This window comes from Aptenodytes patagonicus, chromosome Z (assembly GCF_965638725.1).
Source record: "Aptenodytes patagonicus chromosome Z, bAptPat1.pri.cur, whole genome shotgun sequence".
NCBI classification, from domain to species: Eukaryota; Metazoa; Chordata; class Aves; order Sphenisciformes; family Spheniscidae; genus Aptenodytes; species Aptenodytes patagonicus.
The window spans coordinates 1,323,292-1,340,329 of record NC_134982.1 but is presented as its reverse complement, the minus strand read 5'-3'; the positions used below and the strand labels follow the sequence as shown (position 1 = coordinate 1,340,329).

General features: G+C 45.8%; 1 protein-coding gene across 1 annotated transcript in view; it reads right to left on the bottom strand.

The window, feature by feature from the left end:
* The window catches only part of LOC143172469 (transcription factor 4-like), a 242,469-nt gene extending 231,660 nt beyond the window's left edge, over positions 1–10,809 (bottom strand). Inside the window, exons 1-3 of the mRNA XM_076361966.1 lie at positions 10,794–10,809; positions 10,142–10,233; positions 8,359–8,431 (exon numbers count right to left, since the gene is read on the bottom strand). Of these exons, the coding sequence (XP_076218081.1) occupies positions 8,359–8,431; positions 10,142–10,213 (145 nt within the window). The 5' untranslated portion in view covers positions 10,214–10,233; positions 10,794–10,809. The remainder of the gene's footprint in view (positions 1–8,358; positions 8,432–10,141; positions 10,234–10,793) is intronic.
* Between the last annotated feature and the right edge of the window lie 6,229 nt (positions 10,810–17,038).

Here is a 17,038-nt window from a genome sequence, read left to right as displayed (position 1 = left end):
ACCTTCTACGGCTCACCGTACACACACACACACGACAGAGCAGGGCGCCAAGGGCGGCACTGGCAATGGGAAGCGTGTTAAAGGGCAGGAAGGGACGGAGCTGCTGGGAAGGCTGCCGGCAGCGTGCCGGCTCGCAGGCAGCAGATGACAGCCTGCCATTGCTCACAGAGCCCGAAGCAAAAGCGACTTCACCTCTCCCAGCAGCCGGGGAGGGTGAGAGCCTTGGCTCCTCTGCCCCTGCCTCGGCACAACACGGGCGCCCGTGCCAGGGCCGTCGGTGTCCCTTTCTGCGGTAGTGACTTATGCGCTGACGCAGATGTCGAGTAAAACCCTGAATGAAGGAAATGAAGCCCGGATGCCAGGCCCACTGAAGCCAGCTGAAAACGTGAGCGGGCTTTCGGTGAGGAGAGGACCAAGAGGCTACCGAACACGCAAGTGCAGCGCCCGGCATCTCTCCCCGGTACCCCGCTGAGACAGCGGAGCAGAAGGCACCACCAAGTGCCAGATACATCGTCTTAACCTCGGAAGCCTTTTCACAGGTGAAAAGAAAATCATTATATTCAACAAATCAAGTCTTAGGGGATTAGACAAATTCCACAAGAGTACTCTGCAAATAGAGCAGCGCGTGTGAAGCATTGTTTCCAAAATAGATCAATACCCAGCACGGACAACAATAGATTGCAGCTACGTATTGTCATTACTACCTATAGTAGTCTTGAAAGACATCGTTAAACGGTGACTGTCACAATAGCTCTCACACGAACAATGCTGTTACTGCACCATCACATGAAATACTTTCTCACCACCCTGAAATCCACGAAGATAAACCCATTTTTAAATACACCTGGTTGTTTGATATGCAGATCAACTGTACTAGTGTTTACCTTGGCAGACAGAGTAAATATGCCAACCTTTCTCAACGCTTTTCCTATTTCTGTAAGTTTGCTAAGAAAAGAAATTACACAACAGCCTTTGAAAACATTAGAAAAATTATCTCAGAATTTGGTCATTGCCACCCCTCTGCTTTGCCAAGGAGCACTAGGCAGAAAGCTTTCATTGCAAACAGGTTAAAGAAGAAAATTTAGCAGGCTAGTGTTACAAGGCCACGGATTTGTGCCCAGGCGCAAACCCCAAAGTCACAGGTTTGAAAACCTTTCAACGGCACAAATGGTAAGAGGCAGATTTTGGCATTTGGGCTAGATCCCATGAGGCACACGATACCTCCCAGATGACAAAAAAAGTGGAGGCCTCTCAACATCTCATTGCCTCAGACTGATGGGCAGCATCAGCTGCATAAAGGCAGATGAGGAAATTTGGTAGTGACTTTTACTTAGCGGTTAATAGTACAGAATAAATAACACCAAATTGAATTATTCAAGGGACTCATTTTAACTGTTGTTATTCCTCCTGTCTTCCGAGGTGCAAGAGGAACTCTATGGACTATCTACAGACACTGGCAGATGGTACATACTATTACGTGTATATTAATTTTATATGCCTACATCTTCAGCAGGACACGTAAAACATTCCCAGGCTATGCCGGCTCCTCTCTGATGACCGCACAGTGAGCTTGCTTGAACTAGAAATTTGTCTGAGCAATGACAGCGTGATCTGGCTGGGAGGATCCGTCTCACCTAGCCTTTGACAGCCAGAACGCAGCAAGCTATGTCTCGGCAAATCGCTAGGTCCTTTGGTAGAGAATAGGCATCACCAGAAAATGATTCACAGCGCTGATCTGAAGTGCCTTGGGGCAATCTCTCCTCTGCCAGCTATGAGGAGCCCTAGGAGATGTAGGCACCTGACTTTCGTAAGGCTGCATTTCATAAGCTTCAAAACAATAGGCTGCCTCCGATTCAGGACATAAGAAAATAATTTCCACTTCTTGAAATGTAATTTCTATCCCTTTTTAGTTCTACTCTGATTATGTCCACCACCCTGGTATCATTTATCTGGGAAAATTTTGGTAAAAGATCTTTAAACCATTACAAACACATACCCTGTTCCTTATTAAACAATTGCAGATCTGTTATCTTGGCTTATGGGAACTGATCTAAATAACATCGTGATATCAAACACGGAAAACCACAGGCCTGGGGCCACCAGGGCTCTACTCTTTTTCTGGGCCTTGCAAAGACACAAATTTCCAGATACAAAATGTAGTTTACCATTAGAAGTAAATGTTTGATCTGTAAAGCTTACAAAATGACTTTGTTTATCATAGCAGATGAAAAAAAAAAAGGAATAATTTTAAACTCAAAACAAAACTGTTTATATGACAGCTTTTAGTGCTCCATGATTCTGTGCATTTAAGAGAGATTCAAGCAATTAACAGCATAAACTTTCATTACATAGTTCTGTTATATATGTTTATGTGACTTAGTTGTTCATCTGTTATTTAAGTGATTTCCTCATTACAATAGTATGGAAAAGATATTTGCTGATCTTGTCAAAAAATGTCAAGCAGTTCATTCGCAACGTTCCTGGGATCCCAAAGTGTGTGCTTAAATCCTTTTACTTACTAGGTAAGTAAAATATCAAAGCAATTTCAAAATTCAGTAATGGTTGAAATGACTGGGGGGGGAATAAATTAAATCACATATCCTTTCTGCAGTAGCCAAAAAATAAGTGTAAGTGGTGAAAGATTAAAATCTGTGTGACCTGGTGTTCATGAGATGCACAGACTGACAATTATTTGTGCCTATTTAATGTTTCTTGGGAATTCAGTCAATGGAAGCTGCATTTGCCTATGACAAAAATCAATATGAATTTGGGAGTGGCACAAGTACAAATCTAATGGGAAGAAGCCAAATTGTACCTCACACGCTCCCAAATGCCTTTTTTTCCTGCATCCCTTACTGAACACGTTAGACAAGCTTTGTACTCCTACTTAATTCCAAGTCAGACCTAAGTTCACTGGTTATAGATACACTTTGTTCACAGATACCTCATATCCACCGAATCATCTAAAACATTATTTCTGTTACTGCTAAATCTGGCAATGGCAGGCACAAACATCTCCTCCAAGTGACATTTGGCTGGATCTGGCCCCCAAGCATTTCAGTCTCTCAGACAGCTAATGTGTATGTTTTTGAATTATTAAATATATTCAGGAGTCTTGACAAGGTAGACAGGCAATGATTATGACAAAAAGTATTTTAAAAAAAAGCTACAGTATCCAACAGGCATGACTGAACCGTTTCAGATACAATTCGCTTAGATCAGATCCAATGCAACCTCTTTGCCAAGTATTTGTTTAGACCCTCTTCCATTTAATAAGGCTAGTTTTCTTCCAACATCAAAAATCAAGGGGATTCGTATCTTTTTTTTTTTCTTTTTTTTTTTTTTTTTATTACCAAGATAGGACCTTAGCTTCCAGATTTAAATCTATGTGAGTGACTGTAGGTGGCTGTGTCTCTGGAACGTCCTCTGCAGGATACACTCAGTTTGCCACTGCAAGCAAGATACAAATTCAGAAGTAACCTCTCATCTTTGTAACTATATATTTAGCTCCTCCAAGTATGCAGTACGGTGTCTCAGGCCAATTCAAATACCGTAGCGTGGGTCTTTTTCTGCCCCCACAGTACTCTTTTTAATAGGACTCGGAGGGGAGGAGGATTGAACGCTTCACAAGTAAACATAGCTGGAAGGATGGGAGGTAACTAGCATTCTTCTTCTTCTTAATCATAATTACGAAACATTAGGGATGAAAAATATGGAAGCAGTTGTCTTTGTGTATCTACGTAGCTAAAGCCTCAAGTATTTTTCAACAGGCAAAACAAGAGAGGAGTATTACAAAGCACTGCCACGGGCCAGCAGCAGCAGAGCCGGGCCGGGCGAGGGGCCGGAGGGTCTGGGGCTCGGAGGTGCCGTGCCCTGCGCACCAGCACGCTGGAGACCTGGAATGGCGCCTGGCAATCGGAGGAACGTGGTGCAACACGCAAGCAAAGCCAACACCCAAATTCAATCGTAATTTTCTGTGTTTTCTGACATATACCATTACAAATGTGGACTACCCTTCAGAGTCACCTATGGAATTGCAATAGCCATGTACCTACTACACTTCTTCATTATTAAAAGTACTTTTCTGATCCATCTGCTTAAAATTTCTCATGTATTAATTTTTTTCTTTTGAATGGCAATTCTGCATTATAACCTCCAAAATAAATTGCACTCTTTCAAAATCCTCCCTAGTAAAGGGTGTATTCTTCCCTAGCACACACACGCATTATTCCTATTGCCGCTAATGGGACCTGTGCACGCATCCCAGGGTGTACCTAACCTGAGCGGCTGTCAAAACGTTTTCAAGATAGAGATTGTATTTAACTCCAGTTTTTCTGATGATCCACCAATAATAGCAAAATTATGCACCTTTCCCAGAAGGCCACACTGCAAAAATGAACTGTACTTAAATAACTATATTTGGTTATTTACTCACAGACACATCAGAAGTAAAAAAAGGACTTCAAAATCAAGCTGAATTTGTGATTCCCTAGTTAAAGATGTCCACAAAATTTGTAATCACTGTTATTCTAATGCAGGACAAGCCCTAATCAAACTAATGGCAAAATTAAAAGCAAGCCTTTAAATCCCTTAAACTGACTTTGCTTTATTCAGTGATGTCTGTGCTAGCAAAGATTTTAGATTTTTTTTTTTTTGTGCAATAGGAATGGCCAGTCATAAGAAGTCAGTTGTTCTACTGCTACTCACACCTACACAATATTCAAACATATACATAGTGGGCAATCTATAACAGATGCTTGAAAACTTAGGTAAAATTAAATACTTAAAATAGAAGAAGCAGAAATTGAACATAATCAGGAAGATGTGGGCTTTGATTAACAGTTCGAAAACTGAAATATGCGAAATGTGACAGACCTAGCAAATTCTTGAGCACCACAATTGTTGAAAAACTGCTTCAAAATCCATTCCCAAAAATCGAGCACCAGCGATCATCATCTTCCCCTTATTTTACAACGGCTCGCACTAAGATTATGACAAATGCTTTTACTGCAGAAGCTAAGGTAAACTATTCAGAAAATTTTAGAAAATCTGGGAAAATTAATTTTATTTTGGCAACTGTCCTAAAAAAGGAAAAAAAAAAAGGAAGGGAAAAAAAAAAGGAAGAAAAAAAAAAGAAAAAAAGAAAAACCCTGCTTCGTTCTAATGGATGTGTATTGTTCAATTTAAGTAACAGGTATTAAATCACTTTACAAATACAATATAAATTTGAGGTAACTCCAGGGGAGTTTTCTTAAAAATAATTTCAGTCTTCACCAATTCTCCCTGTTAAGGTCAGAGTCTCTAAACCAGCATGGCTGAATTGTTTTAGTGCTCTCTGCTGAACACCTGCAAACATCAAACAAAAACTCCTGGTCCTTTACTGGGTTGACAAAAGCCTTTCATGTGAAAAATGCTCCATGGGAATGTCACGGCTGTGGCTCAGGTTACATTCCTTTCTCCCTTGCAGCCCTCACCATTTCTTAACATGGTAAGAAGCCATGTTTGTGAAATTAAAGATTAAAAGGAAATGTGGCTTTACTTTATTTTCATTCACACATTACAAATCACAATAGAGCATCATATATTAGATGAGTAAAAAGCTATTAAGGTGACTTTAAGCATGAAATATTACCACACTTCCTAAAGTACAGTTAGTTTCACTTCACTGCTTGGGTTTACTTTTCTTTGGGGTCCTTTTTTTTTTTTTTTTTTTTTTTTTTTGTCTTTTTTTCTCCCCCCTATAAGAGAAGTTTCGGGTTAATGCAGAGGAATGACATCTGTGGTTCCCCATCTCAGTAAATATAATTTTTAAAAGAGGACCATTAAGAGAAGGTCAGCTCAGACTTCAGAAGGGCATCTGTCCAGGAGGAAGAACAGGCTGCATTCGGATAGCTAAAATTCTGTATTATCAATATGCATAATTAGAATAATAAACTGTGTTCATATGTTAGTAATGGACCTATCCTTAATCCTTCCATATAGTTGCAGAAAACATCTCTTGAAGCAGTTGTCTGGGCACTATCATATCAAATCTGAATTTCTCAAGTGCTGGCTCATTACGACACCGCACACCAAATATTCTTAAGAAGCAAGACTCTCGCACACAGCTAGCTGGCCAGCAAGAGCACAGGGAAACAATAGCCACGCTTCTCCTTCACGCAACTGTATCTTCAGGCCACACATCCACCCTCTCACCGAGTATCAGCGAGGGGCAATTCACTGATACCTACATTCTGACAACTTTTTTGAAATCACTGATCACTCACTACAAAACTCCCTGTCTAATAACCAAGCAACAGATATTTATATCGTAAATTCAGAATGATTTTCCCTTAGAAGAGCGTACCCTGTGCTGCACGCCATTGTGCAAACAATCTACCAACATACAGTATACGTTCCTTTATCAAGCAGGGTACTTCATCCTCCACCATCAGAGACTGGTGTATTCAAGCATTTACTTGTCGTTACAGTGTGGGAGAGTTCAGGTGTTATTTTAAATGGTCTATATCTTAATATTACTAACTTATTTCAGCTCATTAAATTATCTGTGTGTCTAAAATGATGCGTCAAAGTTACTTTGCATTAGCTTTCAGATTTAGAGACAATAAAAAACAATATAACCCCTCGATTTCACTCACTGTTCAGATTTGCTATCCGTGGTATTTCTGATCAAAATTACTTCATAGATGAGGTTTACGATGCGTTTATTAAATATAACTACCTAGTCAATTGCTGTTAGACCAAGTGTTAGTTGCTGCATTGACTGGTATATAAGCATGACAAATTGATTTGTCTGGCACAAACACTCTTCCCTTCTTTCCAGTGAAAACAAATACAGTGAATATTATGTATTCGGTTAAATCAGTTATTAAAATTATGTAATTCAGAAAATGACAAAAAATAGGGTTAAAATCTTTAGCTCGTGAGATGTAAGGCAAATTCTGTTTGGAAAGTTATTCAAACCTAACAGGAAAATTCTCCAAGCCACTATATTCATAAAGTAACCAAATTTGTGAAGATAAAACAGAAACATGTTATTATTTTGAAAGCCTGAATAGAGTAAAATTCACAAAATGAGTGCTTAATAATTGTAGGCGGCATTTGATTAGTATCTTAAAAATGTATATTACAGACTACCTTCAAATTAGGAAGTCCTTCTTCGGAAATAAAAAGTTAATTGACATACTAGTGCATTTAATAAAAATGGCTATACTGAATACACAGAAGAGGTTCCTTTAATTGAGCACAAACTGCAAATACCAGGCATGAAACCATATGCAATGACGTGTTTATATCTAGATATCCACTGGCAGTTTGCAGTGAAGACTTGTCCAAATTTACCATCTGATTTAGAACAGTACTCTGTGTATAACAATACTACGTACAGTGTGTTGGTATGTGTAATTGCCTGTGCTTTTAAAACACTGCAACTCTCTACCCGGACATGTATTTGTGTCCTGTCCAAAACACCACATCCGCAAGGCAGGGAACCCTCTTAAACGAACTTAATAGAAGAGTAAGGAAATTTCAAATGCGTAAGTATCTTTGCTAGTTTTACTTCTAATTTGTCAGGCATATAAAAGCCTCTATATAAAACTTTAGTTGCCAGACAATTATTGTACACATATGTTCTACCGCAAAGAGCTCTGATATTTCTTTTGTCGTCAAACAGGACTCCTGTTTTTACAGAATGCAGAAGTTGCCCATATAGTACTAACTACAGCCAAATAAACAAACATACAAACAAACAAATCCTCCAGTTACATTTCAGGGACTCTTCAAAAGGAGTCAAATATTTAGAAAGAAAATGCCCTGTCTTCCATCAGGAAAAGAAACTAGCCTGAAGATTTTAATTCACCGAAAAATATTCCATCGGCCAACAGTGATCTCTAATACTAAAGGGTTCTTTTCCCGGAAGAGATTGGTGTTTATACTCGGATACTTGCTTATTTATTTATTTAATTTAAGCAGCCTTCAATTCTTAGTCACAAAATTAATTCTCACGCAAGATGTTTTGATTATCATTTCTGACATACAAAAGATAGCATCTGAAATTGTAAATAAAAATCTCCAATGCTCAATTTAAAAAAGATTTAAACCAGCTCACCTTGAACAATTGCACAGAGGAGAAGTTTAGGGTTTTTTTAAAAAAATCATAAATGTATGGAAATACTGTGAAAATGTCCCAGTCTTGTGGAAATAATAACAATAGTAATAGCCAGCGCTTAGGAATAATTCTGCTCAAATCTGAACGAATCTGCTCCTCAGAAGAGATTAACACAACCACAACAAAGGTAATGCCTATGGATAAATAGCTAACAACATTTTAACTACATACGAAACAAAAATTTTACATACTTGAGCCAGTAAAATGTCCACTTGCCAAGGAAGTTGGTCCATTTTTCCCACTGCTCACAGGAGGTGAAAACATCTAAAAAAAACAAAGAGGCATTACTACTGGAAAACAAGAGATTCCCGAGTCCACTGTTAGTCAAAAGTTCCTTCCACATTCGCTGTGAACTACATTAATAGTTTGTCTACCACGAAACATCATCCCCCACAGACCTGAAAACAAGTCAATATTTCTTACAGCCCCCACCAGCCCCTCAGCACCATCATCACGTTTTTATTAGGCTCATTAGCTCCCCAAAACAATATTCGCTTCCCGAAGAGTTTGAGCAACCCCAGTCCCCAGCAGCATTATCCAGGCTGGGAAGCGGGGCTCGCTCCCCTCTCCAACTCTCACGCTGACAAAGGCGAAAAAAAAGTTTATTTTGTTGAAACCTTGGCCATAAATGTAGCAATGTCCATTTCCATCCCGCTTTAGGATTTGCCTGTCATATGTGAACCCAAATAATAATAATGCAAAGTGCCACCTGCCCTAAATTCTCATTTCGTCTCTAACACGAGAGAGCAATTTGAAGCAAGGCTCTCTCCCTCTCCCCCTCTCTCTCCCTCTCTCTCGCTCCCTCTCTCTCTCCCTAGCATTTATTTCGACCCTAATTGGTTTCTCTCTTCTTCGACGTGTCTAGTGGATAATACGCACCTTCCCTGAGTCAGAGCCTGCAAAAAGCGAAGGAACAAATGGAAAAAGTGCAACAAGCAAAGAGGGGGCTGCAAAGCTGCCTCAGGCTACGTTTCCTGGCCAAACTTCCCCAAGCCATTCCTCCAAAGCAAAGTCTGGAGCAGCAGCAGCAGCACCAGCCTGAAGCAGCCTCATTTACACGGGGGGGGGGGGGGTGTCAGGTTTTTGCGGGGTGTTGCTGGTCTTTAGGAACATACATGCATCTCACAGCAAACGGATTCTCCCCTTAAATAAATAAATAACTGGATAGATAGATACTCCTGACATATTGGGGGGGAAGGGAGGGGATGGGGAGAGGAAGGAAGGGGCTGGGAGGGGGAGGGGGAGCCTGACAAAACTAGACAAGTGCACACGTCCGGATTAACGTTTGGCCTCCAAACCAGCCCGGCCAGGAGCAGCCCAAAGAGACAAAAAGTACTTTTTTTTTTTTTTTTTTTTAAAAAAAAAAAAAAAGCACCATCTAGCTGGGGGGGCTTCGGAAAAGATTGGAGCAGTTTTAATGACAGCAGAAGCCATATGAGATTTCAGTGAAAACTTTAAACTGAGACAGTCATGGATTTCTTTGCACTTTCCATGTGCCAAAAAATGAAACAAGGGAAGAACTGAAAATAGAATATAAGCAACTAATTAGCAATTAATTAGTTCATGTGCCAACAACGCTATAAAACGTAAAGCACAATAAAAGTGCTAGATATTGTTATTAACTAATGATGAGAAATGTTCGGTTTTAGGGCCGTCTCTTTTTGTATGAATTATTTTAGACATCCAAGACATTAAAATAAGCTGTGAACACGATTGCATCTCCCATCACATACAGAAAGAAATAATAAAAAGACTCTAATTTTTGTTTTTCTTTTTTTTTTTTAAGCAAAAAGATATTTACCATGGTTCTAGCTGCTGATTAAAAATTGCCCAATGTACTTAGATCGCAGTTTTGTTTTGGTTTTGTTGGTTTGGCTTTTTGGTTTTTTGTTTTTTTTTTTTTTTTTTAGTTTAACAGATCAGCTAGAAGATATTTTTTTACAGCTGTTGTTAATTTCCACCGTTGTTTCTTACCGCACTGAAATCCAGTAAATCACTCAGTTCTTTGTCCGTCCCTAAGGCAGCCATTCGCTGTTGGTGATGCATTTTAGCAAAATCACACAAACCTAGAAACATGGAAATAACCGCAATCAGAAACCCAGTCCCGAGCCTTGCAGGAAACACAATCGGATTTTTCAGGAAGGTGGGGGTCGGGGGGTGGGTAGTTGAGAAGAAGGGAGGGAAAAAAGATGGAGGGGCAGCAAAAACAACAACAACAAAAAAGCGATATTGTATTTCCAAAGAGGCGATCGAAACCCGGTAACATCCACTCTAAACCCAAATCCGGAGGAGAAAAAAAAAGAAAAAGCCTCGCTCCCGGAGCATCATTTATGCAACAGGAGGTTCAGCGAGGAATGAATGAGGATCCCAGAGAAGAAACTACAGCCATCCGCTCCCAACTTTTTCCCTTCTCCTTCTTCCACGCAAAGTAGCGTTTAGAGGCAGAAACGGCAAATAGCGATAAGAGCAATGAAAAAAAAGAGATGCAAAGTCGCAGGCTACGGAGGCGCCGGTGCGGAGGGACGCGGGGCGGGGGTGGCGGGGCCGGGAGGGAAGCAGAGAGCAGCCTTTGACAATTAGCCCCAATTTCTAATTTGCGGAGAGGAGGGGGGTTAATAGCAACAACCCAGGAGCGGCTCGGGCCTGTGCGGAGTCATCGGTTCCCTCCGAGCGCCCGGGGGGAGGGGAGGAGAGGGGAGGGCAGGGCAGGGAAGAGAAGGGAAGGGAAGGGAAGGGAAGGAAGGGAAAGGAGGGAAGGAAGGAAGGAAGGAAGGGAGGAAGGGGCGCGGAGCCCGGCGGAGCCCGGCGCGGCGGCCGCCTCGCCGCAGCCCCGCCGAGCGCCGGCCCCGCCGCTACCCACCGCCGCCGCGCTGCCGGGCCGGGCGCCCGCCGGCCCCGCGCTCCCGCTCCCGCCGCCGGCTCCGCGCCCGCCCGCGCACCGACCGCCCCGGCGCGGGCCTGCCGCCGCCCGCGGAGCGCGGCGCGGCGCGGCGGAGCGCGGGGCCGGGCGCCGCGCCGCCTCCGTACCCGCGGATCATGGAGCTGCAGATCCCGGGCGGCCGCCGACTGCCGCCCGCGCCGCACTTTTGCGGGGATTATACTTTAAATTTCCCCAGCTCGCGCACATACACATGGCAAAGCGAGTTTATACGAGGCTGCCGATACACGTGATGCGGAGACTTTGCCAAGAGGAACAATATTTTCTCCCCTTGTATTATCCGGTCCGTTTTTTGTATCCTGCTTTGTTTTGGTTTGTTTGTGACCCCCCCCCCCCTCCCCTCCCCGTGCCTACAGCTAAATTTCCAACCCGAGGTTTTCGATTTACAGAGCGCGTTGCCGCAAACTTTGCAAAATCGGCCCTTTGATTCGCTTTACGCTCAAGTTTCTGGGGACGATGCCAGCGGCCCCCTCCCCCCTCAGCACGTTATACTTTTATTTTACATTTTGCTATTGCAGGCCCGACGCACCGCACAAAAACTAGTTCGACTTCATTTTCCGGTAGGAAATAAAGCACCGAGTTAATCACGCTTCGCGTTTGCACCTTAGTGTGCATCTCACACGTGTAATTACACCGTGTATACATTATGTATATTTATACACACGAGCAATTCTGTGTGCGCACACGCGGTGTGCTATTTGCATTTACACATCGAATAACTTGCACCTCTTTTTAAGTAACACATTGGGATCGACAATTTAAAAAAAAAAAAAAAAAAACCACAGACAAGTTACTCTAACAGCAAATTGTAACTTTACCTTAAATGGCCACAAATATGTTCACAATATTCCAAGGGGGGGAAAAAAAAAAGGAACAAAAATAAAAAACAAAAATAAAAAAGAAGAGAGGAATCTTCTGCCAAAGTGCTTTATTATCTCACACGTGTGTGACCCTCCAAAACCACGAAAAAGTACTGTACGTGTCAGTCCTGCTCCGGGGTACTCCACAGCTTTACAGGCACCCTACACCTGGCTTTGTTGGGATTTGGGGTTCCCGACCACCAAACGCCCGCCACCAGCTCCCCCACCCAGACAGCCGAGACGCCAGCCAGCCGGAAAAAAAAAGGAAAAAAAAAAAGGAAGAAGAAAAAAAAAAAAAAGGCAAAAAGAAAGGAAAAAAAGAAGGTCCGACAACTTTTCCCTCTATTGTTTTTACAAACACATGGTGACTGACAAACTGCGAGCGCCGTGGCGGCTGGGGGACTTTCCCCCCTGTCCTTCCTTAAAAAAAAAAAAAAAAAAAAAAAAAAAAAAGGCGAAGCCCCCAGAGCGAGCGCGGAGCCGCCCGTCCCAAACTTGTTCCAAGTTTACAGCGCTCTCCTCCTCCTCCTCCTCACCACCACGGCCTCCCCCGCGGAGACGCGGATAATAGCATCTTTCCCTGGAAGACACATCGCCAGCCGCTCACATCCGGGCAATGCCCGCCGCCTTATAAGCGCCGCCGCCGCCGCCGCCGCGCCGCCGCTCGCAGACAATGACGAGGGAGGGAGGGAGGCGGGCGGGACGGCGCGGCGCGGCAGCGGCGCGGGGCGAGCAAGATGGAGGGGCCCGCCGCCCCCCGGCCGCGCCGCCCCGCGCCCTCCGGACCGGCCGCGCCGCGCAGCGCAGCGCGCCCGCGGAACAGCGCGCAGGCGGTCCGCGCCCGCCCACGTGCTCCGCGGGAGCGCCCGGGCCGGGGGGCAGGCGGGCGGGCATGCAGGCACCCCTCCGGCTTGCGGGGGGGGGGCCCGCATTGCCCCCCACCGCGCAGGAGCCTGGGAGGGGGGTGGCGGGATGCTGGGGGGGGGCGTTTGTTTTGATTATCTCTTTAAATATAATGGGAGCGGAGCACCATCACCGCTCTGAGGGTGCGCAAGCAGTTCCTGAAAATTAAAATGCAGAAGTGAGTGGGAAAGGGCAAAGGGAGCAAAAGGGGGGGAGGAAATGGGGAGGGGGAAGGACCAAAGGAAGGAGGCTCTGCAGGTGGGGGACGGACAGGGCGGTCGGACAGGGAGAGGGATGGCAGGGCCCAGGCCTGGAAGGGATTAGGAGAAATAACGAGCGGGGTGCCGCTCTGGATGGCTGGGGCAGGAGGAGAGCTGCGGACCCCATTTCTTTCCCTCCACAGCTTGCTCAAGGGTGGTGAGAGACTCTCTGATGAACGAGAGGCTTTCTTGCATCCACGTTACCCTGCTGGGCCTGGAGATGAAAGTGTAAACCCAAAAGCAGTGGTAGAAAAGTAAAGGTGCCATAAATTTAGACCTTTTGAAACCAGAGGATACCAAGGCACCCACGCAGTGCTGTGGGACCGGGGAGGATGTCGTGGCCCGGAGCAGGGCTGGGGAGGGCCGTCAGGGGTGGGTACCATGGGGAGAGCAGCACCGTGGTACCATGTTGCTGCATGGCGAAGGCTGCTGTCCCTGAGGCCTGTCTGGGGGGTACCAGCCACGCATACACCCCCTGTAAAACTTTCTAGATCCCAGGCCTCATTTTCACTGATCTGTATCTTCCCCCGATCCTCTCCTGGACTGGAAAGTGTCCTCTTCTCCACGATGCACCATGTACACACTGCAGTATGCTCAGAGAGACTCTCAGATAAGGACACGTGGTTGTTTGTACCCCATGGTGAAATGGTGAGAGAAAAGCAGAAACAACTTAAAAGATAAGGGCCTTTCAGGGGGCACGGAGTGCAGACATACCGTGTAATACAAAAATACCTGATCACTCTTAACTGTGAAAATGTCACCAGGTCAGCACTGGTTCCCCCTCAGCAGTGCTCCCGAAGCTGGCTTCCCCCTGACCACCAGGATATCCATGCGGAGCGTTCCCCACATCAATGTGAACAAGGCCATCTTCCAGCATGGCCTGAAAACCAAATGAGAAACAAGGGTGCTGAGGTGGCTGCCCAGGAGGGGGTTGCCCCTGCCAACATGGAGGTTCTCCTGTGGCTGTGTTACACAGGTGTGAGGATACCTGGTCTTGATGAGGGGTGGACTCCCTCTGCAGCTGGAGGCTGCGTTTGTTCCTGGAGTCAGAACTGCCGATGCCCCGCTCCAATAGACTCCTCCCTCAGAAGCACCCAAAGCCACCAGCATCCCCATTTCTCATGCCAAGTAATGGTTCAGAGAGAGCACTCACCTGCTCATCATGCTTCTCACTGAGCCACTAGCCCTCGTGGAAGTCAAGCGGGAGTCCCAAATAGCGTCCCTCATGTCTTTTCCTGTTCACAATGGGTACTGAACACAGCATCACGTTTGGTGTCTCCAGCGACGACTCCATCACATGTTGCATACGGGTCAAGGAGGCCCTTCTCTGTGCTTCTTCCTTGAGCACGAGTTGCCGTAATTTTGCCTGTGCCACAGGCTACTGAGCACCTGTTTCAGAATAGCTTTGCAAAATTGTTGTGCACCCTGCCCATGGGGAAGAAGGGCACAGATGTCCTCCCAGGAGGAGGTGGCACCCACTTGCCACGAGGGCTCCGTCTTCTGCCCTGGCCATGATGTTTGGAAGAAGGGACCTGTTCACAGGCCCTGGCATGTGGTGTGAGAGTATATAAGATGGGTGACACTGTGTGGGACATGTATTCACAGAGCTGCAGTGGTCTCCACAGGTGTAAGTCATCCAGACAAGACAGGCACACTACAATGCTTTAGATGCTAGAAGAAGTCCAAGGCACAGATAATGTGGGCAGTCAGGATTTTGGCCTGAGGGGGCTGATGGGAACATTTAAGGGACAGTGTACTCAGTCAATATTATTTACTGCTTTTAGCGTATCGGCTTCAATTTGTCTTCAACAACTGCCTCGATGGCCAGAGTACCAAGTTCAGTGAGGCTCTGAGGCTGGAACTGTTCCTGAACAAAACCGTTGACAGCCGCTGGGACCTGGCTGCGTGCTTCATCGCGCTCCCTGCCGTAGACGTTACTTTGAAGGCCTTGTAGATGAAGAGTAGATGTGGGAAAGCAGCAAGAGCAGCGTGCCCCATGAGGGAAGGCAAGCTGGGAGCTGTGGGCAACCACAGGTGGGGCGCAGTCCCATGGCCCTGATGCAGATGATGGCACAAAGTCCCACTGCCCCGATGTGGATGATGGGGCGCAGTCCTATGGCCCCAGGCGGGTGGGCAGAGCAGGGTGGTGACAGCCACAGCTCCATCGCCAGCGCAGCTGTCCCCAGACAAAGGTCAGTATTGAGTGAGGCCTGAGGCCACCCGGGAAGTCTTGCAAGGGCCTGGGAGCCACGAGGGACAGGACACCCCCTGCCTCTGCCGTACCCCCAGAAGGTCTGGGCCAAAATGGAGCTCCTGTGCCACAGGCAGGGGCCGGGGGCAGGCCCAGGGGCGGCTCAGGGTGGCTTGGGCTGACTGGAGCCGGCAGGACCTGGTGACGGCTTGCCCTCCCCTCAGGCGGCAGTCCCTCAGGGGCCTGGCCCTGGCCCCGCCGCAGGGAGATCAGCTCTCCTCAGGGCGTGCGGGGCCTGCGCTCCCCATCCCACAGGGGACGTGCCCCGGCCCCTGGCTGGCTGCTTGGGCGATGTGAGCCCCGGGGCGCCGTCCCTCAAAGGGACGCGGGTGGCTTTCAGAGGGTGAAAGACTGCAAAGCCCCCAAGAGCCAAGTGGTCCTACCTGATGGCGGCGCAAAGGTACACAGTGCCCTCGTCCCCGGCCGGCAGGGTCTGCGGCATGGCAAGGGATGCAGAACCAGGGGAGAGGGAAGATTTTGGTGGCGAGGGCTCCTCGTTCGCTATTCCCCAGAGCTGGGTGTCAGGGGACTCGGCAGGCTGGTAGGGCTCAAAGCACAGCCATTTCCCTCTATTACTGAAGTTTTTTTATCTGTGAGTTATTATTCCCTTGGCACCAACAGTGGACTTAGCGCTATACATGGTACAAAGAAAAGACAGGGCCGGTGCCAAACTGCTCATTATTTAAAATGCAGATTTATTTTTTTTTCCTCAAAGTGAATCAGTACAGAGAAGACCGGTACAAAAAAAATAGTGTGAGCCCACAGAGGAGAGGCAAGGCTTTATTTAACCCAGTAATGCATCCAGGATCTCCAGATACCACTGAAGAAATGAAGCATTAGTAGATATTAGATGGGGAAAAATAGGGCCTCGTGAGTCCCGGCTTGGACGAGTTTCATTCCCCGTGTACGGAAAAGAAGAGGGGAGCGGGGGCTGCTGATGCTCTGATGGCAGGTCTTCACGGGTGAGGGGCTCACAGACCCTCCCGCGGGACAGTTTCCCGCCGAGGATCGGGGAACCTCAGAAATCGTGGGCCTGCACGGTGTGCAGGGCTGTCCCAGCCCTGTTTCCTAATTTCTGAATGCTTCATTGGTATCGTTTCTGTCTGTTGTGCTTAGCTATTTCGGTGCAGCGCGTACCTCGTTTAAGCTTACTACATTTCCTGGCCTGCTGCTGCTCTTCATCATGATTATACCGGGCGTGTCATTTCAGTGTTTCAGAAGAAAGAAATTGTTAATGTAATAATTAGGGATGTAAATTACACCTGATTTGTGCCTGGCCTGTTCGGATATCAACCATGTTTTAGTTCTGGATTAATCAAGTCATAATTAAATCCATTTTTAATATTAGCAATAACTGAAGCATTGGTGGTATTAAAGTAATATAAAAATGCACTAATTTCAGGGAAAATAGAGGTAAATATAATTATTCACCTCACAACAGTGAAATATTAATAAACCACAAAATGTAAATTTATGGTGACACGTAAGACTTCACACATAGTAACACAAGTGAAGCTAGTTTCTGTAGCAAGACCTTGTCTTTCTGGAGTACGCTAGGTTGGCAGACTGAAAATTAATGCAGAAGCTACGGTTAATAATGGGCTGTGGGGTTTTGTTTTTAAATTAAATAGGAAAAGGAATTAACACAACTGCCGTACT